A 26,342-nucleotide genomic window follows, 5' to 3' on the forward strand; every position below is an offset into this window, starting at 1 on the left:
ATATAATTTTTTAAAATCTCTTTATTAAGTGGCTTTGCATGCAGGTCACTGATGCTATAAAGTGGTTAGGTGGAAGCTGAGTGACTACTCACTTAATGGGGACATGAAACCCTAATGGTAAAAATAAATGTATTATCGATCAATCATTATCTATAAGTGAGGATTTTAATTTAGCCCTCTGACATTAAATCATTAATTACACACCAGGACATGCACCCTACAACACTACAGAACCAGCATCATTATGGTATTACTGTATATTGGTGGCACCTTCTCTGTGTCAATAAATTCTCCATATAAATTCTGTCCCGGCTGTCTATTCCTAAAGCCAAGCTTGAGAAACCAGCATGATATGAGAATATTTTGCAGATAGTAAATTTGTTGCAAGGCAAATGAGTATATAAAAATGTCAATCTTATTTCTTTAAACAAAGAGTGAGTTTTAGCACAAGGCGGACGTTAAACAGAGCAGATACATGACCAACCAATTATATACTTAACCGACAATCTTGCTAAACGTCATGGTTGAAATGACTGTAAAACATAAGATGAAGCAACATGATTCAGTGGAGGCATCTGATCTAAAAACAAACACGGATTTATGATGACTTTGATGAATATTCAATTGCTTCTCATCATAAATCAATAATTGGCACATTATTTAATGGCTATGAAACAAGGATTCAATTAAAATTGTAGGTGGAAACCATATGTTCCTGAATTTTCTGTCATTATCCTTTGTATTTGTTTCAAAATATAATGTTAAACACATGTTGAACTCATTGTTCCTCTTTCAGGTGCATCAAATAACCACATTCTCAACACAAACAATTTTTGCATTAAAAGAAACAAAACAATCAAAGTGCGTGTTATATTTTTCCACATGGAGACCTACATTAACACCTGCCATATGTGCAAGGAATCTCTGAAACAGAGTTTGTCGGCATGTTAGATGGTGAAGTGATGCCATAAAATATCAAGTCTAAGGTTGGCACTGCACAATCTTTGGGAAAGTGGGAAATCACGATGCATGACTGCTCTCTTTTTCAGAGCAGACTCCTCTAGCCTCCAGGCTGGCAGCCTAAATACTGTCTGCTTGACTGTAGCTCCAATCTGCCTGAATACAAAAACTGCAAAAAAGAAAAAGAAAAAAACCCTGCTGTCCATGTTTAGCCGGTTCCTCCAGCATTATCTCCATTGTCGGTGGAGTGCCAGGGCTGAGAGGGCCAGCATGGTTGGCAGGGCAACAGAGGGTGCACGGAGCGGGGCAGAGTCATCCACAGGCCCCCTCCGGTCGGCTTCCACCACCGGGGCTTCGGTGGCAGCACCCACGGCGTTCATGTCTGTGGGGCAGACCTCTGTGCAGCCGCTGCCACTGCCTGAGCCGCTGCCTTCATCGCCTGCAACATAACAAAACACAAGCCATGAGCACATCACTGATTTTCACTGACAACTTTTTCACAGTCAAGTCTCTTTCAGCTCATTGTTTTTATTTATGGAGATTTAACAATAAAATGCCATATACAGTATAATACCAGTCTGTATCTGCTTATGACTCTGTGCTCTTTGTAAATCTCAATACGACTGTTGAGCCAAATCCTAAATATGTGATGGATGGGCTGTATTGGACTGATATTAAATGAAGAAGACTACTGCACATCTAATACGCTGCCTCCAAATCTTTCCATAACTGTCTTCATCAAGTCTTCACATACCTTGATGAAGAATGGACCACTATGTTTTTTTTCCACACTGCCCATGTTAGATATTTGCTCATTCAGTGCCTCTTGTGGCTTTACTGATGCTGATTACCTCTGCCTCAAGGTTACGTAGTATTTCATAGTAGACAGCTTATCAAGATGAGTGACAGGTTGGAGCATGAACTTGACCAATGGTCAGACTAAAAATACATTTCCTGCCTTAAGACAAAAAGTAGCATGTTGTCATGTGTGTGTGCATGGGGAAAGTGGCAAGTTGCTTACTTGAGTCTTGAAAGTAGATATCATTGCCATTGTAGGCATTTTTCAACTTGTTGGTCATCACCCTCAGAGCCATGATCTGCTGGCGGATGAAGGTGTCTGGGCGGGTGATGTCCACACCCACCTCAGGGTTATTCAACTGGTTGGTCAGTCCATCCTTTTGAACTTCAGGGAAGTACCTTTAATACATCAAATAAATTAAACTTAATGACTTATTTTTGACAAGGAGCTTGTTAAAAGGAATCCGGTGAGAGATCATTAGTCAATGAGAAAGAATTTTTGTGAAACTAGACAAACACATTAAAAACGTATTAAGAGTCTGAGCTCTCTCACGTGCAAATTATTCTCCTACATCAATAAAAACAAAGAGAAGGCTAGAGAAAGGGTGGACTGATACACACATATTTTGTTGTTTTAAGCCATGTGTCTAATTCTCATACTGCACTCGAGAGTGGCTCTTTGAGGTTATAACAGTTTTGGCAGTACTTGACCTAATCATGTGGGATAATGTTCCGACATATTTGTGGGATATTTCTCTAGGGAAAACATGTCTGATAAATAAGCAGCTGGTCATTGTGTGAGGGCATTCCACAAAGTGTCTCAGACAACAGCATTTGTGTCCCATTAGGCCAGCTCACTTTGGGTAATATACACCTCTGAAAACGCGGCGAGTTAGAGGAGGAAACATTTGATGTCAACTGGTGATATTCTCTTCCTTTTGGTCCCCGAAAATAGCAGCAGCTTCCACACCCAATACCAATATACAGGGTTGAATTATCAGCTTTAAGAGTTATTCAGGTAATTAAAAATATGAATGAATTAAGTATTTTGATCATACAGTTGATGGTATGAATAAAAGTAGCACAAATCTATTAACTGTGACCCCATGGTTGTGAGCATTTGGAGCAGTCGTGCAAAAACTTTCCTTGAAAAAAGAAGAAATGAAATCAGATTATCAGGAACACACAATGCTGGCACATTTTAAACAACAATAACAAGCAAAACACAATTCCATAAAATAACATTGACAGAAATGCAAAAAGAATTTAAAAAGCGATTATAATTTATAGCAGGGGTCTTCAACGTTTTGTAAGCAAAGAACCCCTTAACTGAAAAAGAGATGGCACAGGGACCCCCTACTACATATATTGTATGAAATTAAATTGCATATTAAACTGGGCCTACCATAACATGTAGGGCAGCCTAAAGCCTTTTTTGCATTGAATACCAAGCTATGAAAATAGCCTAATAATTGCTGGCATGATTTTATAAATCATATTTTCATGTTAAACATACATGTGGCCAAATTAATCCTTAGCATTAACTGTATATGTGTATGGCCATCAGTGGGGATTTATATTTGCTAATATGTTAGGACTTTTTAATTTTAAAAACACTTTTGAAAATTAACAATAATTTGGAGGCCCCCCTGCTTTGATTCTGAGGAACCCCTAGGGGAAGATCCCTAATTTATAGTAAAGGGTGAATGCAAACCAGAGTGATCAACTATTAAGTGTTTAAGAGACCACTTTTTATTTGTTCAGTTGACTAACAAAAGTCAAAGTATGCCAAGCTCTTGCGCAAGTTTAATTCAGGGAAAGTAAATAATCTGGTCTTTAATTTTAGGATTAGACTGATTAACATTCGTCAGGCAGAACAGACTTTGGACTTCTAATAACCTTTTGTATCAGCCTGCGTTAACCCCCAGGCCCTGGTGCACTCACCTGCCCTTGGTGTGTCCATTCCAGCACTCGTCATCACTGGCATTTCCAGCGGTCACTCTGTCCTCTATGCACATCGCCTCAGGCAGGTTGGACCAAAATTTCTTTGACAGCTTTAGTTTCTCTTTTATGTCAACCACCTAAACAAAGACAGGCGTTGTTATACATGGTAGGAGAAAAAAACCTGAATAAACTAATCAAGTCTGTGTTCCAATATAGCATTTGCAGCTGGAAATGATGCATATGCATAGTACATAATACAGGAAATACACAAAAAAACTAAAACATTAATTGGATGCACATTTGTACACAATTTCTTTAATCAGACATTATTTATTCCGAGCAAGAAAATAAGAAAGAAATATTGCACAGAGTGTGAACGATGCCTTTTCTTTTAAAAGTTGATGACAAACCTAAGACACATCCCTATTCCTTTATTTATGCTGTAGCCCCCAAAGCATTATAACACTATTCCTAATTACCACATATCCTTTGTAGAATCATCTGAGAGAAAATGCAGACAGTAAAAGATATCCTTGAAGTTTCTGATGTATACGGTATGACAGATTGAAGGTATACAAATCTAGCATTTATGTCTTAACAGAGATTTAGTCTTTTAAAAAACTCTCCCTTACTCAGGATACATCTCATTTGTAAACTCATTATAAAACTGCCCCAGCGTCACTTATTACCACATTTTATCAAAGGGATTATAAATCTTTGGGATTTAACCCTGAGACATTTTAACTCTCTCTGACTCCCCCAAAATGATTTGGGTTTAATTTCCCCTCCATGTTGACTATCGAATGTTTGCATCATGAAAAGTAAGACCATGCAGGCTCGCAGCAATAATTTAATCTTGAATGTCAGACTTAAATGCTCCTTTGCATCCCGGCCATGTGACACAGTCAGATATCGTTTTCTGACTTGAGCCTGTTGAACTCCAATCTTTTATCAAACACAGAATTTGACATATTTCACTGAAGCTGAGGGAAAGCCTGATAGCAGCAGGTTGGCCCCATTATCTTTTTCTGACTGACTTGCTGTTGGCTTACGTGAAATTGTAGTGAACCTGAGCAGAACATGAAAGGTGCTGTACTGACTGTGTGACGCTGCTGTAGGCCCCGACTCTGCTTTTGATGTGTTAATCCTGTCACACTGATGCCAAAGCACTTCAGCAGCTCTGATATTGCCCAGAGGGTCAAGGCTGCACTCAATGCAAGAGATTGACTGGCAATGTTTGACTAAACCTCAAACATTAAGTTTAGTTTAACAAGTGAGAGATTCACAGTTTTTCTCAGGATCTGCAGGCAAAACCTGTAAAAAGTGTGCATTGAACTGGGAATGACAAACTCACCTTAAGGTAATGCAAATATATAATTAGCACCTTCACTAAACATGATACCGCCATGTTTCATGTGACTGAAAATAATGATAAACAGTCCACTTATTTAATAGGCTGAGATGACTAACAATGTCTTAATGATTCCATAATGTGCAGTATTGACACACAAAGCTGTACTCAGCCATATATCCAATATACTGTACAGAGTGATTGGATGTTTTCCATTTCAAACAACCACAACAAACACATAGCCTTAGCAGTTATATAAAACTCCCTATTAAGATGGAAAACTGAAAAAAATAAAAAAAAAAAGTAAATAAAAGTACTTGATTGATCTAGAATGCCTTAAAATGTATGATGCTTAAAGCAAAACATGTTTAAAAAGAAGAGGAAAGGTTGAGCCTTTTCACACAATAATAAATATGCCTCTGGGAAAATTCTGCCTCTCTCTTCATTGGGCATTGCCCATAAATAAATAATACGACTGCAACAAGCAGCCCTGGCATGCAACTGGCTACAATGCACACTAGATGGCACTATGTCTTTGAGAAATGGGGAGACAGATGAGCAACCAGAAAGAAAATACAGAGAGAAGATGAGATGTTTACTAATGATGTTTCTTTCACACCAAACTTCACATTCACATGGATCTCCATGTGGTCAATAACACGAAGACTTGTAATTACCATGGAAACAGATGAAAGTAGAAAGACTAATGAAAGACTTACGTACAAACAATCTACAGTTTAAACAGGAAAATATCATCCCAGTAGTGATGGTATGTAAGAAAGGAGAGAGGATGTGTGTGGATCAGAGATCCTCATCATCAGCTTTCCTAACTGACAGGGTTGATATTCTCATTATCACATAATCACAATTAAGATCATACATAGGTCGCCTCACATTTGGATATTACAGTGCATTTGTTTTCAGTGACATGTGTGTGAAGTGTGATAGCTATTTAAATATCTTATGACATTAAAGTTGTTATTAGTGTGTGATACCTATGGTTCTGTAATAAGGGCTGACAAGGCAATTGGACGGCAGGGCAGTCACTGGATGTGCAAGCCATGGCCATTTATATTATAGGTTTTCCTTGAAAGGACCTCACAAGCTTAAGTAAAATATTAAAACATTGTCAATATATGCATCTTAAGGTATTACAAGTACTGCGGGAAAGTTGTAGTAGTAGCAAGCAGTAGTTGTGTTTTACTGAATGCAGTCTTCCACTGATAGAATAGAATGTTTTATCCCCCACACACAAACATATTGACACACACACAGACACACACACACACACACACACACACACACACACACACACACACACACACACACACACACACACACACACACACACACACACACACACACACACTTAGCACATGAATGTGATTATCATGGTAGAATAAAAAAACATGCATCTCCAAATTTGGTGATTTTGAAATTTTCAGATAAACTGAAGGATATACAGTATAGTTTTCCTTTATGGTTTGATATACATTATCATATTCCATAAGCTAAATAAATCACTTAAAAGCCCATCAAACTATCGGAAAAATTTAACACTTTACTTTAACTGACTCTAAAGTATTGTAGATAAAGTCCTGTTTTTGGAGTTTTGCTTTCATATTGGATATAATTAGATCACTGATTTAACCCTCGACCCAACTCATCACAGGTTATATTTTTAAAACCAAATTTCTTTTCATCTTTTTTTCTTTTTTCTCTTTTTTCTCTTTTTGCAAAAACCCCAAATCCCTAAATGTATATATATATATATAAAAAGCCGTTTAAGTTTGCTTCTCCCTCTACCTGGAACATGTTAAAGAAATCCTTAAAACCTAATGAGTTGATCTCATTGTTCCTTTTAAGAGGATGTTAAATGACTTGGAGGCAGACACATCTGCTGTAGATGTTTTGCCTGCTGTATTTATGATTGTGGCTGACCTTGGAAATGTTTGCTGATTCAGTTTTATGTTTTTAATGTTTTTGTGTACTTTGTGTTTGTGTGTATGTGTGATTTTACTGCTGCCAGTCTTGGCCAGGACACTCTTGAAAAAGAGATTTGTATTCTCAATGATTTTTTTCAAAAAATAAAATAATGTTGTGACAGTTTATATCATATAGTGATCTACACTGAAATGAATAACACAATAATTGAATATATATTCCACTTTGCCAAGGTCTTTACGAGGAAGGCTGGCCCATCCTACAGGGTTTTACACGGCATTGCTCTCTTTCTGTTTTATGCATCACATTATCTATACTCTATATTTCTTACAGGCATGATGTATAATATTCCCTGCAAATTTGTGAAAATGCCCATCTAGAGATGTCTTAATAATTAAATTGTAACACAATATTCTGCTTCACATTAAGGCCTATGAAGGTTCTTAGTCATCCGGGTACAGTTGTAGGATGTTTAGAAAGGTAAGTGGATTTTAGTATTAACAGTTTACTTTCATTTTAATTTCCTATAAAACAGAAAATCCAGTTGTCTTTGATGTACAGTACTGTACAGCTAGATATTCACATTAGGAATTAAAAGCATTGCACATTTGGAGAATGTATTTATGATATTTCAGGTTTGGAGGTGCAAAAGGTTCCAGCAGCTCAGCTGGACAATTTAGATATTTGTCTCACCCTTTGCAAAATACAAACCCTTGAAAAAGAAATTTAAAAGGATAAGTCTGGCATTATTCTATATTCTCCAGTCAGCAAATACCATCAAAAGACCAAACTTAACACTGATGTATTGTCTCTTTAAATGCTTTCTTACTTCCTGACCCCATGTGTGGAATTCAGCCTCAACCCATTGGTTCCTACAAAAACAGGTTACACACAGATATATAGTTTCATTGTTAAAAATTAGTTTTTAGCAAATATAACTCAAACAGGAGTAAATATTGCTTTTGCTGGGGACTATTTTCAGTACCGGATTAATACCCATTTGGTACCCAGGTGAGTATTTACAGCAGCAGGACGGTGTATGTGGGATCGACTCAAAATAATGCCACTCATAATTGGCTAATTGATGTTTTAATAGTTTTTGGACAACAATGCAGCTCCATGGCACAGAGGAATACTGTGAGCTATATCAGGCTTTGGCTACAGAGATAATCAAAGGATTAATTCAGTGTTGGTTTCTGTCTTTTCTTGAGACTTAGCTAAAACAAGGAGAGATTCATGATTAAGTGTCAACTTAAACCTTGAGGATAAAATACTGCAGCAAGGTGTAGTTTTGCCCGCTCTTCCTCCTCAGCCATATTTTTTCTCTTTCGCTCTCCATCGTCTACCTGCTTCCTGTCACAAACCATATATTACTTCATGCTGTTTCTCTCACTCTCTGCCCCCTCGCTATGACTTTCGTCTCTCTTCTCTTCGGACTTTCTTCCTGTTCCCACAGTCCTAAGTGAACGTGAAGGTTTCATGGCTAGCTGACCCGTGATCTTAGACCAGACTCCTATTTTAAAAAAGCTTTGTGAAAAAAGCCCCTGGTCTTTATATAACAGTGTGTGCTCTTACATCCCTGGACTGTATAGCATCTGTCCTCTCCCATCTTTTCTCCTTGAGTACCACAATGGAAATGAGCTGTAGAGCATGATGGCAATGACTCTTAATTTTTCTGCCACTTAGTACATGATTCATCTTCTAATAAATATTAATTTACTCATAAATGTAACAAATCAATTATCTATAATGTTCTTCTCTCTCTGTGTTCCTGCTCTGTTTCTTTAGGAACAGGAAAACAGGATGTTTACTAAACAGCTAATCCTCAAAACAGAAGATCTATTCAGCAGTAAACAGCACTAAAACGTAGCCCATAATGTATTACAGGTCACACAACTTAGTGTGCCATCATCCAGACCTTTTATTTATTTCTTTTTTTTAACCACAAATAAAATCTACACAAACATACTGTATATACAGTGCAATGTTTACCCACTGTAGAAAAGTAATTGGCTTGAATGGACAAACATGGGAATGCGTTGACAAAGAATAATTATTTCTACAAACAACAGTATGAATTAATGAGATAAAGGCGTTTGCAGGCTTAAGGTCTTTGTTTACAGATACTCCATGTATTTCTTGTTTTTGTGCACACACAGGCAGGTCATGGTTTATTTTTCTGTGAACAGGGTGGCAGATGTGTGCCACCTTTCAGCTCAGCACAAACATGTGAGTGAACTGTACTTTGACCAGTGGTTTTCAGATGCCTTTGCCTATTCTCAGATCAAAAGCTGACGTGTCACTGGCTTTGAAGCTGCATTCACACTCCTGGCAACAGCACAATGTCAGCAGCCTAAGCTCTTATCTGGCCGTGGGATGATGCCTATACGTGCTATCTGCCTTTCAAAAAACGCAACAGACTATCTCTCTAACTTTTAGTCTCAAAAAGCATCACGCTCACAGCACTGCCAAAGCTGACCTACAGTGTTCAGCTGACTGTTCTGTCAGCTGGTTCTGTCGCGTTCACAAATAAGGCATTCTGTCTCATTCTAGTTATAACACATGCATCTTGTTTAATTACCAATTACTCCTTTTTTCAAGCAACTATCTGGGGATGTCGCCGCTGCTTGACAAAGAGCATATCCGTCTGCTGCAAGTCTGAGCTAAATTAGTGCATGTTCAATCTAATCATAGACTTGGCAGCAGGTCTCACCACCAAACCACAAGGGGCAGACAACTCCTCGATCAACTTATTTTCCCTGGCAACTGCTGCTCCTGTCTGCGTTAAAATAGTTTGTAATTGAGATGCAGGAAGAATACTGCATTCGTATCAAATGAAAGAGGTCAGGGAGTCGGTTCTGCTCATACCAAGACCTTGGCCATGCCATAAGTCTCTCCCTGACCAGTGACCACTTTGAGGACAGGCCCGAATAGTTTCTTACAAGAAAGAAGGCCACAGTAAGAATAACTCTGCCTCTTCATCAGGTTATATTATTGACTGAGCCAATCCTAAAAAACTAATACACTCTCCTCTCTAAATCTGGATGCACTATGTGGTCATGTAGCCAACTGATCAACTGCCACAGTGTCGAGTATCAGGGTGCTGACGCCCTGTGGGTGCATGTTCCTGGACACGGCTATTTAATCTGGTGTCTAACACGTCATAAAGTCCTCCTCACTGGTTCAGGTCTACTCATAAACAGCAGGATTATCTCATCCAAGACCTGCCATCTGGACTCCAAAGCACTTTTAGCACATTAAAAAATCGGTAAAGTAGAAATAATATTGGCTAGCCTAAAGCATACCAAGTAAATGACCTCTGTGATAATGTTTTGAGTAGCAGTTGTCCCCCCTTTGTCAGATCTCGTTTTGTCCTTGTCTGGAAACATTCACCTCAAAGGTGACTGGCAGTGTTGCTTCGAGCAGGTAACTATCAGAGTGCATATAGATGTGGGCTGTTTTCATCCAATCAATATCCATCAACAGAGGGCAAGAGCAAATACGTTTCCCCTCTGTGACTTCACAATAGATGAGACTAGAAAGACATTGCCCAGTTGTTTATCTTGCACTACTCACACAGATGGGAATGGCAGGGCTCCAGACTAACTTTTTTTTACTAGGAGCACTGCAGTCCCTAAGTGAATATTTTAGGTGCACAGGCAGAAAATTAAGGGGTGCATATCTTAAATCGACCTGCAACGCAATTTTTCACCATTTTAATTGTTTTACTGATAAATGCCTTGGTAATAAATACAAAAACTACAATGTGCTGTTTTATTTTAGTTCACATTTTAATTGAATGGTGCTTAACAAATGGACATTCAGAAATGTAAACAAAGTATTATTACTGTCATTAGAGTGCAAAAACCCAAAAATGTAGAAAAAAGAAATGTAAACCTGAGGTAAGTGGTCACTGGTCAGTGATCACTTTTCTGTCATTACAGCTTCTGAACAAATAACATTATTATCAGAATGAAAATATATAATTATTTATTTAAATTGAAAACTCAAGTTCTTTGTTAAAGCTATGGTGCGTAGTTTCTGCCACCCCCGTGAGGAATTCTAAGTAATGACAACAAAACTGTCGGCGCGTCCACATGATACAAGCCTTCCGTGACCGTGCACTTTTGACTTTTGACTAATCACTCACGGCCCTCCCTCTCTCACACACATTGGCCAACTCTTGCAGACTCGCTCCCTCCTCTTTTTTCTACATGAAATTAAAAGGAAAGTAGTCAAATTTGCAGGTTGCACATGTCCGAGTATGTTGTAAAGAATACTTGCACTGCTTTAAAATGAATGGTCGCAAATTGCAAGCACTTGGTCGCAGTCTGGAGCCCTGGAATGGTACACCAAAGCAAATCATAGTTAGAAAACAGCATAACCACTTGCAAACTAAAAAGTGGTTGGATATGAGTGCAGCGGTGGTTCTGTCCTCTGCTTCCAGGTTACACTACATTTGCTCAAGATAAACCCATTTTTAGCAGCATTGTGTGGGCCATTGCCCTTTTTTCAACTGTCAGCTGGAGCCGCCCTCCTTGTTTCCCTGATTACAAATGATTATGTCTGAGCATAAATCTGCCACAGCAGAATTCTACGACTTTAACACGGACATCATGACAAAGCGTCAGTGGCGGCAGTGCATATATCTATTTTATATCTCCTGGTGACAGCACTGTGAGATTGTTATTATGCTGCTTCCTGGGAGTGGATACTTGACATAAAGTGAAATTATATTGTTATTCAAAAATTGCCATTATTTTGCATTTGTTTTGATTTTGCAGCCTGGGTTTTGAACAGTAGCAGAAATGCTGTGATATCCATCTTAATGGTGTATCTGACAGAAAGTGGGGAGGGGATACAAATACTATAGAGGCAATAAACAAGAGTAATGAATATTTATCACTTTATCAGTCTTACACATACCTTAAGATTTAAAAAACTGCTGCCTTGAACAATAGTTCAAACAAAAGTTTGTTGATGTAATTGCTCAAGTACATTGTCTTGGAGTTGCTGCCATATTGGCTATATTGACTATAAGTTGTCAAATTTAGTTTTGATTCCATACTTTAGCGAGAGAAAGCTGCATATAATCGCTCAGTTCTTTGACACCCTGGAGGCATAACTTCATGTTCAACTTTCAACAATCTTCATGACTGTTATAGGAGAAATAATTCATCATGCCTTCAATTTAATGTGACGGTGAATCTCTGTGTACCTTGAAAAAAAAAAAGAAAAGAAAAAGAAAAAGATAATGCTGGTTCCAAAAATAGCAGAAGCTGTGTTGTTACGAGAGACGCATAATTACAAACGAACGACTTTGGTCTCTTTAGGCCAATTTGATCAGGTTTGATTACTCTACTGAGAATTAATCCCCAAGATATACATATTACATTTAAAAAAAAGCACTAATGATATCTTGAACTTGCAGCTATCCCTTGTGATTTTAGGGACATGTTTGCTAAAGCAGTCGTTAAAATGAGTCAACACACAGGTGTTGTCAAAGCCCAACCTTAACTGACCTTAACTTCATTTTTGTCTCTATTTCACGCATCAGGTCTTTTCTCTCATAAATGACACATTGCTGTAGCACATGTAATATTTACATACTGTCAATGAACAATAGGACATACTCAGTGGCCCGCTTTTTTGCATAATATTGCCTCAAACCATTTGCTCAGTCCCAATATGGTGTATCACAGTGAGCAAACTGTATCACACAATGATCCCATAGTGAGAAAATATGACAGAATATTAATGAAACAGTGGTGAGTTTGCGCTTGTGATTCGCCCAAGGCCACGACAGGAGAAGTTTGAAAAAGGGAGATGATTAAAGGGAAGCTATGCTCTGTGGAGAACAGAGCAATCATCAGCAAGCCTGCTCTCTCCCTGCTGCCCTTGTTCCCCAGAGAGGCAGGCAGCCTAGAGTCTAATGGAGCCAATGTGCCTCATTAATGTATTGACAGATATGAAAAGTAGCAGAGCCTTTATGGCACCAGCATCAGTCGCTAAAAGACGGGACGATGCATGGAATGATTTTAATAAAATCACTGAGCTTCTTTTGTGAAAGTCTTGGCGTTATAACTGATGGTTGACTTGGACTTTGATTTCACAGGGATACATTGTAAAATTCACACGTTGTACTGAATATCGCCATGATTATGGCATATGAAAAAGGTAAAAACTGAACCATTTTAGCTTAATTATTATGAAATGATTATTTTCAGTATGGGCAAATGAACTCTAAAATAGTGATTTTAAATGAACGTAACACTTAAGTATATGTCAATGAATTTCAGTGAGGACGGAAACCAGGAGGCAGATGTACCTCCTCTTTCAGCAGCAGCCTTTCCTGCTCCAGTTTGGTTTCCTTTTGTTTCCATTTTGAAAAGTTTCTCATTATTCTATCCCTATTTTTTTATGGTTGGTAGCTACTTGTGAATTTGGCATGGTAATTGCTACTCAAACGCTCACACATAAAATCAACTTAAAAAATGAAATCATCATTTGCAGAATAACAGACCACTAAGGAAACATAAGGATTCTTTGAAAGAATATACAGTAGTGCAAACATTATGTGAAATGCCTGTGTTTGATTTGCCATTCATCTCTGGGTATACAGTAACATGTCATGTTCACGTGACAGCTTGTGAGTTACTCCTAAATGTTTCACTTTGTTGTAAGTAGGAATTAGTTTTTGACAAAATTGTCTTCATTTTCCCTTCTAGTATGATACTTCCTTTCTCCTACACTGGCTCCAAAGAGCTTTTTTAAAAATGTACTTCACAGAACTGTGATAAATATAGGCCCAGAACACACTTTGTGATACAGACCACAATTGGTATCCCTTTGAAGTTTACTTTCAACCACCTTGGATTAGACTTTGGAATTGGTGAAAGGTCTAAAGTGTGTGAAATGGTTATAGAAACGTTATCCTTAGTTTCACACTACACAGACACATGTGCATGCATGGAATATGTCTGGGTTTGTCTCAGAGAATAAATCAATATGATTAAATGTTCATACTCGTGACTTGCTATTACTTTGTAACTCCTCTCTTATAATTTCTAATTATTATAATTATAATTATCACGCCTCTTCAAGTTGACACGCCTCTTCAACATTGCGTGGAAGTCTGGGACGGTGCCTAAGGAGTGGCAGACTGGGGTGGTGGTTCCCCTTTTTAAAAAGGGGGACCAGAGGGTGTGTGCCAATTACAGGGGTATCACACTTCTCAGCCTCCCTGGTAAAGTCTACTCCAAGGTGCTGGAAAGGAGGGTTCGGTCGATAGTCGAATCTCAGGTTGAAGAGGAACAATGCGGATTCCGTCCTGGTCGTGGAACAACGGACCAGATCTTTACTCTCGCAAGGATCCTGGAGGGAGCCTGGGAGTATGCCCAACCAGTCTACATGTGTTTTGTGGATCTGGAGAAGGCGTATGACCGGGTGCCCCGGGAGATACTGTGGGAGGTGCTGCGGGAGTACGGGGTGAGGGGTCCCTTCTTAGGGCCATCCAATCTCTGTACGACCAAAGCGAGAGCTGTGTCCGGGTTCTCGGCAGTAAGTCGGACTCGTTTCAGGTGAGAGTTGGCCTCCGCCAGGGCTAAGCTTGTCACCAATCCTGTTTGTAGTATTTATGGACAGGATATCGAGGCGTAGTCGGGGTGGAGAGGGGGGTTGCAGTTCGGTGGGCTGGGGATCTCATCGCTGCTTTTTGCAGATGATGTGGTCCTGATGGCATCATCGGCCTGTGACCTTCAGCACTCACTGGATCGGTTCGCAGCCGAGTGTGAAGCGGCTGGGATGAGGATCAGCACCTCTAAATCGGAGGCCATGGTTCTCAGCAGGAAACCGATGGAGTGCCTTCTCCAGGTAGGGAATGAGTCCTTACCCCCAAGTGAAGGAGTTCAAGTACCTTGGGGTCTTGTTCGCGAGTGAGGGGACAATGGAGCGGGAGATTGGTCGGAGAATCGGCACAGCAGGTGCGGTATTACATTCAATTTATCGCACCGTTGTGACGAAAAGAGAGCTGAGCCACAAGGCAAAGCTCTCAATCTACCGGTCAGTTTTTGTTCCTACCCTCACCTATGGTCATGAAGGCTGGGTCATGACCGAAAGAACAAGATCCAGGGTACAAGCGGCCGAAATGGGTTTCCTCAGGAGGGTAGCTGGCGTCTCCCTTAGAGATAGGGTGAGAAGCTCAGTTATCCGTGAGGAGCTCGGAGTAGAGCCGCTGCTCCTTTGCGTCGAAAGGAGCCAGTTGAGGTGGTTCGGGCATCTGGTAAGGATGCCCCCTGTGCGCCTCCCTAGGGAGGTGTTCCAGGCACGTCCAGCTGGGAGGAGGCCTCGGGGGAGACCCAGGACTAGGTGGAGGGATCTCTAACCTGGCCTGGGAATGCCTCGGGATCCCCCAGTCGGAGCTGGTTAATGTGGCCCGGGAAAGGGAAGTTTTGGGTCCCCTGCTGGAGCTGCTACCCCCGCGACCCGACCCCGGATAAGCGGATGAAGATGGATGGATGGATGGATAATTATAGAGCCTATGAGTTGTTGAGTTAGCATTAGTGAGGCCACAGCTTTCTAGAACTTTCTTGACAACATTACTTGTGTTGCCTTGTGAATGACAGAAGTGAACTGTGGCTGATAGCTATTATATGGTTGTTGCACCTTTTGGCTTAATACAGCTTATGTGATGTCTTTATCTCACTACAGGGCCAATGTCGTGAAGCTTTGGTGTACTGTAAGGCTGTAACCCTACGCAGTCTGATTGAGATGTGTCGCTATGGGATACGTCTCCTTGCATGTTCATCAGACGCATAATGTAATTATTCCCTTTCACCTGACAGAAAATGATGGTTATGTAATGAGGGAGAGCTCTGCTTTCTGTTCATCTCTACACACAGCTCCTTTCTCCCCCTCTCAGAAGGTGAGACTTTTCACTCATGCAATCAGGCCACACAGCCACAATTGTCTCTGCTTTTTATTATGGTGTGTGATACATTTATGAAGAGATCATGAAGTGTTCCTCCTGGAATCCATCTACTCCTGTGTACTGGATGTGGTGATCTGTGGTTACTGTGGTTACCTGTCATCTTAAGTGGATTTAAATATAGTACAGATCCCAGAGGTCCATTCAGAAACAAAGTGTTTTGTTGCTTTTTAGTGTGCAAGAAAAGAGACTCATCTGCATGGTTACACACACCCACACAAACTGGCCTTTTTCAAAACCTTTATCTACATTCTATAAGGTTGAATGTTCTTTTCAATTAATGTCCTGCTCCACACTAGAGGGCTGCATTGGGATTGGGTCTCGCCGGGGGACCCAACGCAAATCTCGCGGGGGCGGGCGGTTTTAACTTTGCTGCGGGCGGGAGCGGGCTGCTAAAAAAAACACTGCGGGATCGGGATGTAGCATGGAACACCCCCCCCCCCACGCCAGCAGAAACAATAGATATACATATATACTGACTGAGTATATACTGTATAGGCCATCTATGAGCAGACACCAGCGTGTCTGAGCCTCCCAGGACGGGGGAGCTCCGAGCCAAGGCTCCGTCCACCGTCCGCCCGCTCCCTCATCTTCGGCTCCTCGGCTCCTTCCTCCCCCTCTCTCCCTCTCCTCTCTCCCTCATCTTCTGCTCCTTCCTCCCCGTCTAACAGCAGCAAGCACCTGCCTTCTTTGCCTGCATCTTCTCCCTATTAACCTATAAAATGACGTGTTTTCTCATTCGGGACGGGAGAAGACAAAACATCAATACATCTCTATTATTGTGCGGGCATAACTTCTCAGAGTTTTGCGGAAACGGGCGGGAGTGTAACACACATGTTGCGGGTGCGGGCGGTAATGGTCAGAAATTCGCCGGGAGCGGGCGGGAGCGGGATGAAGAAAACTCCACAGGGCTCTACTCCACACTATACGTAAAGATACGTCAACAGTGGTACTGACTGAATTATTACTTCCCGGGAATATATCACTCTTTTTCCCGGGATTGCTTGCCATAAATGATATTAGATCTTAACCCCAGAGCTGCGGGACATTTATTATAAGCCTACTGTGTTATTGTAATTTTAGGTTTTTCTTCCATATTCATTAGTTTATGTAGTAATAGAACAGCAGTTTGTTTTAAGAGTAAACTATCTTTGAGGTGAAAAAAAACCCCAACAGATTTCTGATTTTCTGCTGAGAATTAAAACGTCCCAACAGCTCTGATGGAGTTCAGGACTTATCCTGAGAATGGCCACTATTTTACAAATTATTATTATACCAAATGCGCTAAATGCTACCGCAGGTATTTCCCCCTGGGAAACAGGGCCATATTTTAGCGAGAAATCCCGGGAAATCCCACAACCTCAATTCCTAGCATTCAACCCTATCCCACATCAGCTCCACCCTTCTTTAACTGGCAACAAGCAGCAAACCTAGCTGTGTTTACCAACAGTATATACATCTGTTTGACTGGTAAGTTTTATGTTTGGGTCTTTCATTTTAAAAATTCATCACAAAGACCATCGCTAGTAAAAGCATGACTATTGTGTATGGCACATAGAGTTAGCTTGACAAGGGAACTGATCATTTTAAGAGGTCACAGACCTTCCATAATACACATCATACAGTCATAATTAACCTTTTTCAATACATGTTTGTTTTTCACATTTCTCTAGTAATAATTAATTAAAAAAGTGCTTGGGTTCAGGTTTCTTTAAATAGGTTTTTGCTGAAGGGGTGATTTACATTTAAAGGTAGATTTGGAATTTGTCAGGTCAGATCATTTTACTATCAAATATTTATGCTTGAGTGCCACCCCTAATCAAGCTCAAGGTAAATTTACGGTCAAACAATGCCCTGAACTATCACGCCACATATGCACTTTTAGACTTTTTGTGGTCTTAAAAAAAGTATGTTAGAATCTGTGGAATCTTCATAATTGCATGGCTTAGGCAAAAGTAAGTAGGTACAACAACTCAGAGAAAGGAGCTGTGGATAGGCCCACTTTGCTTCCATTAAGCTGTATCCAAAACAAGAATGTTTCAGTGGCTTGACATGTTCCTGGACTGCAGAAATATAATGCCAGGGTCAAGATTTTGGGAAAGGAGTGGTTGTGCTTCTGACTTCACAAACCACACACGGATGTTTTACTCAGTGTTTCCAACTGAACATGGCAAAAAAGTATTGTGTGCATGGATATTCCGTTTTACTTAATGTTACACTATTGCACGTTACCCATGTACTAAGTGTATGAGTGAATAATTTATCCAAACATGAATGTGAGCAGAAACTAAAAGTGATTTCACAAGATTCGGTAAGCAGCTTGACAGACATGGCAATCCAGTCAGATCACTCCCACGTAGCAGAAAAACTACCTTTTTGCACCTTTTATTTCACACTCTTCACACGCTTAACCCTAATCAGAGTCATGGAAGGCTGGAAACAAAACAAGGAAAAACCCTGGGCAGATCACTGGTCTCTCACAATGCTAACAAACAGAGACAGACAATCACACAGTCACACCTAACTGCAGTTTATTGACCTGCATGCCATGGTTATAGGAAAGTACCTCAAGAGAGACAAAAAAAACAGTAGCAAACATGGGGAAAACCTAGATTAAAGTGCAAAACTTTCTTGCTGTAAGACAGAAATTCTAAGCACTGATCTACAATGCTGCCACCTTTTCTTACTGAGAGGGCTAGCCAAGAGGACAGGAGTGATTGTCTCTTTCGGACTTGGACCAACTACTGAAATGCACATTGGCACAATAAGGTGTACAGCAAACCTGGGGATATAACACACGACAAACTGTCGTTGATCTAATGTCACAGTAGGAGGTGGCGTTTTATTATTTTCTAAAAAAGTCCAACTCCAAGCTAAATACATTTAGCTCACTTGGATGTTTGACCTTCACTGTGCAGAATGATGTACAGTATGTGCACAGTCGGACTTCAGACGGCTGTTTTCACATTCATCTGCTAAAAGAGGGAAAGGTTCTGTGCTCACCTTAAATCTGGGTTTAAGACATGTACGTGAGAGCATGATTTGTGACATCACGACTAGTTTGGCCAATCAGATTCCAGCATGTACCAGTTTCAAAAAGAGTGAGCAGTTCAACCAAGTCTTACGGTTTTCTTTGAATAATTATCAGAGGCCAGGAAAAGTAAAAATATGCAGTAATTCCCAAGAAAAACAAACACACCATTTTCGTTTTACATTGTTAATCCTCATGTTACCCCTCATATTTATTTTGTGATCCCAGGTTGGAAACCACTGTGTCAAGCAGTTTCCATACAGACTATTTCCTACAATATTAGGTAAACTGTTTTTCTGTTTAAATTGCTGTGACAAGTTAAGACTAATATTAGGGTTTGTGGCTGAATGCATGCTGGATAGCCACTCTTGATTGTTGACTTTGGTTTCAAAAATGTTTACTTAAGCCAACAGTACAAAAAATGTTTGACAGGGTGAGGCAGAAAGGGAGAGGAGAAAAAGAGAACGCAGGGATAAATTATATCTGCACAGATGAAAGGGGAGCTATCATTTGTTAACAATTATAGCTTAGTAGTCTTTCAACCATCAAGCTTCTATGATATTTGTGTGCACAGAAAAACAAAATATCATATTTGAATATCGAGAAGCAGGTAAACAGGGATTTAAGAAAATGCTAACATTTTGGTGAAAATCATATTTGGAAACATTTGTAATGCAAAAACGGACTATATAGTACTTAATCAATAAAGGTAAATAGAACCTCAATTGTATTTTCTTCTGTTTTGTCTCATTTTCTTGAAAGTTGCAAGAATGCCTTGTTTTATGTAAACTGAGAATAGTTTTCTTCTTGTACCAGTAAACACAACTTAATTCTGTGCTGTTAAAACTTCCAGACATTCCTGATATTTTTCCGTGAAATTCTGTAAAAACCCAACGAGTCTAGGCACACACATAAATGAACTGACCGAGCCTTAATGAAGACGGCTTTCTGAATCCATCAAGGATGTTGGCGCTGGTAATTGATGACTTGGGTTTTATTTATTAATAATCACGGAAGAGCATGTACATGAATAAGCCTATAGCTGAGGTCTTAATAATTAAAAAAAAAAAGATACATCTGATTGATTTTCAAGAAAAACCATGTGAAAGCTATGTAAAAAGAGGCTTCGATGCCATTAACAGACAAAGTTATGGATCCTTAAACGAATAATCCTTAAAGGAATCCTTTTTTGACAGATATTGTTCCCTACAGGCACTTTCTACAGTCTGGTCTTGTTTTTGTCTTGCCCCTATTGTTTATAGTGCCATACTGATAACATGTGAACCATGTATTATACAAGGGAGACAAAAAGGACCAATAAATCTACACTGAATGAAATTGCACCAAACTTGTGACAAATGTCAAATTAAAAGCTCCACCTCTTATCTATAATGTGCCTCTGAGCCTGACAGTCTGTTTGTGCCTTTATCCCCTCTTTGGACTTTCAAATCTCCATTTCTCTCAGAGCTTTGAGGGCGTGTGCTCTGACAGAATGTCAGGCAATTAAACAGTCATGGCTCATTGAGCTGGAGGTGGGCCAGCTCCTCCAGGCTTCTCTATAGCCAGCAGAAGAAATGAATGCAGGCTCTCCCTGCCATTCCTTACACTTTCTTTGACTCACAAACGTACCGCTAAATCCAGACAAGAAGTTCTTATCAAAGGACAACTAAAACAATTGTCAACTATTACAAGGCTGAGTAGTGTCACTGTTGCAGGTAATTATCTTGTGCCAGAATGTAAAGGAGGACAGTGTGTGGGACAACAAAAATGTCCTTTCTCTGGGAACCCAGTCATGTTCCTGCTACACATAAATGCTGCCACATTAATGATGACAGGAGGCAGCAGCTACATGAGACTAATACCCTTTTCCGAGCATACAGCATAAAGGCATGAACACATAACTGGCAGCAGTTTTAATTAAGACATACATACTGAGAGAAAGCTTCAGCTAGAAACAAAAGTTACTATTGTTTATCGTATTTTTGTAATATTTCTCAGGTGTACCAGGCATCCAAGAGCTGGTAGAAACCTGCATTTAAAACTTCTGTTTTGTTCATGCTGGATATTAAAAGAGAATCGAGAACCACGGCCAAACTTTTCGACCACAGCAGTTACAGACTGACACCTATTTGTTCAAAACCCAAAACCCTTTCAAAAAGATTACTAACAACATATTGGGGTACTGCAGGAACAGAATTAATAAATAATGGCTAATACATTGCTTTTCATACAAGCTTCCCACTGACCACCACCTACTCTGAAGAACCACAGAGATACAATGGTAAGTGGCAGGAAATACATGTGATGCCTGCTGCTATATATACACCAAACAAATAATAGCATGCATCCTAATGCTACCTCAGACAAACAGGGGTGTCACAATACTCCAAATCCTCGATTCGATTACATTTTCGATTCTAAGGTCACTGTTCGATTCTCGATTTTTATATATACTTTTTTAAAGCACAGGTTGCTATGCCATTTTTAGACTAGACTTTTATGCAATATAATATCTGACCTTTGGTCGCAATGTACCACACTACATCATACGTCAAATTTAAAACATTTAATAACAACATAATGTAACAATAACTTATATCTTATAAAGTAATATATATATATATATATATATATATATATATATATATATATATATATAATATAAAGTAAAAAGAAAAAAAAAAGTTAGCCGACAATGCTGAGGGCAGACGCTTCACAGCACAGCGGTGTTTGGTGTTTGAAGTCCCCAACGTCGGCATTAGGATTTAGGGGTGGGCGATACTGGGAATTTTGGTATCGATCCGATACCAATGTAAATACAGGGCTAGTATTGCCGATACCGATACTTTTCACTTGTAACGTCACGATCATCTCAGCAATGCTCCTTGTGATCTCCATGGCTCTTTGTGAATTATCTAGGTGAAATAACAAAATGATTAAGATAATAAGTCTGTAACTGTAATCTGCATGTAGCTTAAATACGAATACAAATTTTCCAGTTAACACAAAGGGTTATTATATTCAGCCATATTCATATTTCAGGTTTGAGGTATATATCTTTATATAAGTGTATATTTTTGAGTTCCAGTGGAAATCCAAAATACTTCCAAACCGGCGACTTCAGTGAAAGAGGAGGGGCTCCAAGTTCTGTTGATGGGTCTACTGCATCTGCAATTGCCATGCTAACTTTTGACTGGCTGTAGCTAAGTTAGAGGAGGTTGACTTGCAGCACTTCAACATGTGTTTTTTTCCGCTTGACAAGCGGACCAGACATGACATGGGGGCGTGGCAGCATCGACGATTCCATTTTATTATTCGAAATTCGAGATTGTGACTTAATTTCGGTCGATTTCGATTTCACAACCAGTGTGACCAGTGTTGGGCAAGTTACTTTTAAAAAGTAATTAGTTACAGTTACTAGTTACTTCTTCAACAAAGTAACTAAATTAGTTATTCAGTTACAAATTATGAAAGTAACTAGTTACTTCAGAAAGTAACTATTGCGTTACTTACAAGTACATTTTTAAATGCTTAAATTTGACCCCACCTCCACCTACCCCTCTTTAATGTAACTTAAAATACATGTGCATGTTCAATTATTTATGATAAATCTGAATATTATAATGAAATGGACACTTAACAAGACATTATTAACAGAACAATGTAGACAAATCTAAAGTATTTTAATGTTGCTGTGGGACAAAGTGAGACTAGCCTCCAAGTAGGTGATCGAGCGAGGGAGAAGTGAGAGAGTGACAGCGATTAGCTTTCGAGCGAGTACCGACTCTAGAGTCATATAGTAAGAGAAACAAAGTGTCTCCCCTGTGTTTTCTGACCACGGTGGGAAATCTGTAGCAGGAAAAGTTAATCCTCTCCTTGATTTCATAACGCCATATCTGTCTCTCTCGTTGACTGACTCGCTTGTGTTGTTCGCTTGTTATATATATATATATATATATATATATATATATATATATATATATATATATATATATATATAATGAGTGGCTACTGATGAGTCCATAACACGTTTCTTAATAAGCTAATGCGACCATAGTGAAGATCACATCCTGCTGCAATCTTCATTTGACCACAGCATGGCTACAGTAGTTTAGTACTCTATGTTGCCTGTCTCATTGTACCATACCTTCTCTAACAAATGCAAATGCTGTTTTTTTCTCTTAAAGACATTTTGGTTTTTAAATGATCCCTGCAAAGGTAGGCTACTTCTTCCATTCGTTCAGTTTTTTCACTATAGTGGAAATGTCCTTTAATAAGATTATCTCATGCAAACTAGCTACCTCAGCAGTCAGTATTAATGCGACTATATGCAGCAAGATTGAGAGTAGCGTATTTTCTGCCTGCCAGTATAGTGGCTGTTGGAGGCAGTGGTGGTAACTGTAGGACCCCAATAGAAATACATCAAAGTTTTCACAAGAAATGTATGAATATCCAGGCCATTCATGCTTTTTTTGGACATCTGTCTACTTGTTCTTGCCATGCATTTGCTTGCTTGCTATATGTTAACAACAATGTTGGAGGTAAGCTGCAGGAGTGACTTAATAGCAGATGTGTGTGATTTCTAAAAAATATAACCTTGACCAATGTAGTTCAATGTTAGCTGAGCAAACCAATTAGTTAAATATTCCCACAACATGACTCATCACAATGATAAAGACTATGCCTCACTGTCTGAATATAACTTTTACCACCTTTAGTTAAGAATACTTAATGCTGACTAATACTCTACCACTGTGGCTGTTCCATTTACTGTAACCAAAAACTATGTCACAAGCTCTAAGCAGTCAGTTTTCATTTATGAGATGAAACTACTGTTATAGTACTCGTATAACACACTTATCAGTTTTGAAAAGTTTTGACTGTCAAAAGTGTGCCATAATTGTCTAAATTAAACCTTTAAGTTGTGTCAAACACAGAGGAGGGACATTTCAGCAGCTGTTAAAGACTTAGAATAAATACAATGCTGTAAGTTTTGGTTTATGTCATGCAGCAGCTTGGACTATAAAGGCATTCTGACATGATTTTATGTATTTAATATTTCGTTTCACAGCTCATTATAGGAAACCTAATCCAGAGGGACTACACAATTGTCACCATAAAAGACAGCTGTTGGCTATTTTTATATTTCTTTTTACAACATTGATGTTATCATATCTTAATAGTTATTAACAATGTATTTTTAGAGACAAGTTGGAGTTTTTATCATGGACTTTACAGTGTCAGTATTATTTGAGCCAGCATCTAGTTGCAGTTAGAAGAGCAGCACCTTATGATACAGTATTTCCACACTCAGCTGTGCTGTATCACTTTACACAGTATCTGATGTGATTAACAGCCACATATAGTCAAATATGAGTGGATATGAAGTGCCATTTGCAAGTGCGTGACTTTTTTCTAACTGACAATATTAATAGACAAATTGTATATATATATATATATATAGGCATCTATAATCAATAATTCTTTGTTAACAAAAGACCACTTGACCCTCAGGATTACTGTGCTTTATAGCATGTATCAGCTCATTGTTTTGGTTTAAAAGCAACACTATGTAACTTTTCCCGCTTCGGTCCCCCTAAAGTTTGGAAGCGGGCTTCTCCATTACATTACATCATGCAAGTTTGCCAGATCGGGTAGCTGATCTGTAGTTCGAATGAACTGGACAATGTAATGTAATGGACAATTCCGCTTCCAACCTGTAGTGTGACCGAAGCAGGAAAAGTTACATAGTGTTGCTTTAAGACCTGTAACTTTACCTTTTGGGTTCACTCTCACCACTCTGATCAACAACGACTTTTGTGGACGCAGCAGGCAGATGTTTCCAAGGAAAAAGCCCTAATAAACCCAGAATACACTACCTGATCAGCACCAAACAGCAGGCAGAAAAAGTTAACAGCTAGCTGGTGAACATTGTGGACCATTAAGCAGCTGAAGAGCCAGATATTTTCTCAGGAATTAGTGGAGACCAAAAACAGAGCTAAAAGCAGAGTGAATATCTGTTAATGTTTCTGAACTATGGCTCCAAATGAATGCTAATGTTGCTCTGTTTTTATTTGAATTGGTTCTGACTGCGGCTGAAATGATGGATGTGAACTGCACCGAGCAAAAAGACAAACTAAGCATTTTCTTTTTCTTTCTATGAACCAAACAACCCCCCATTACAGCATATTACTGAATTGTCACGATTTGCAGCTTCCTGTGGCCACTATGATCAGCATGGATTCCTCAGGCACAGGCATGTTGATAATAAAATTTGCTGCTCTGGGCGCCCTCACTTGGTTAAGCGTGCGCCCCATGTACCAAGGCTCAGTCCTTACCGCAGCGGCCCGGGTTCAATTCCAACCCGCGGTCTTTGCTGCACGTCCCCTGTGTCTCCCCCCTTTCACAGCTTATCAATTAAAGGCAAAAGCCCCCCAATTTAAAATAATAATAATAATAATAATAATAATAATATTAAAACGCTCAGGTACACTGGTCTAGTTATCACATGTTAGAAATAAGCTCCTGTCACTTAGCTCCATCTTGTTAGATTCTCCAAGCAGGCTAATTGCCCGGTTATTCATGAGCAGTCTGGAGCCCCTACTTCACTGTACCATTACAGCAGATGCTGTTTTCAACACTCTCCCACCAACTCTTTACAGCTCTCACCTCTGCCAGTTCTGACGGAGCAGGTCACATGCTGATTGGTTGCCTTCCTCGAGGAGTTGACTCTATTAGTTATAGCAACGAGGGTCTTTAACTGGGATGTCTCTAGAATAGATGGGGTGGTTGACAAAGGTTCGTTTTGGATCTCCAGAGAGGAATCCTCACTAGCTGAGGACACCATGGCATGTGTTCAACAATCCCTGTGGTGTTAGCAACTCAACTGTAAAATGCCATGTTTAACAGCTGATACTCTGATGCTATAATACACCACAGCAGCTATTATCGAGGTCTTAACAGTTCCTGCAGTAGATCCCCTAATAAATGAAAGACAAAATAGGAAATCCTATGCAACTAGGTGACACTGTCTCCCATGTGAGATGGAAATGAGAACCTGACTGACACTTAGCACAGCAAGTGCCACATACTGGGATTCACAGTTAACAATGCTTGTTTGCTGTAAATCTCTAATGCTGACAACACAATATGTATCCCCAACCACACAATATTAAAACGTCAGTTAATGCATCAAACAGTTGCAGATGGAGTTGAAATAAGTATAAAATGTTGAACCTTACACTGTGTTGCATCACATTCCAAACAATCCTCTGGTTTGCAGCATAAAGGCAGGGAAACAGAAAGTCTTAATTAATTCAGTGAATGGG

At 39.5% G+C, this 26,342-nt stretch overlaps 1 protein-coding gene across 1 annotated transcript in view; it reads right to left on the bottom strand.

Moving 5' to 3' along the window:
- Positions 1-1,029: 1,029 nt before the first annotated feature.
- gpc6b (glypican 6b) overlaps positions 1,030-26,342 on the bottom strand; it is a 96,468-nt gene continuing 71,155 nt past the window's right edge. The window contains exons 7-10 of the mRNA XM_078262810.1: positions 26,256-26,285; positions 3,703-3,839; positions 1,982-2,157; positions 1,030-1,399 (exon numbers count right to left, since the gene is read on the bottom strand). Coding sequence (XP_078118936.1) covers positions 1,188-1,399; positions 1,982-2,157; positions 3,703-3,839; positions 26,256-26,285 — 555 coding nt within the window. The 3' untranslated portion in view covers positions 1,030-1,187. The remainder of the gene's footprint in view (positions 1,400-1,981; positions 2,158-3,702; positions 3,840-26,255; positions 26,286-26,342) is intronic.

This window comes from Sander vitreus, chromosome 11, assembly GCF_031162955.1.
Source record: "Sander vitreus isolate 19-12246 chromosome 11, sanVit1, whole genome shotgun sequence".
NCBI classification, from domain to species: domain Eukaryota; kingdom Metazoa; phylum Chordata; class Actinopteri; order Perciformes; family Percidae; genus Sander; species Sander vitreus.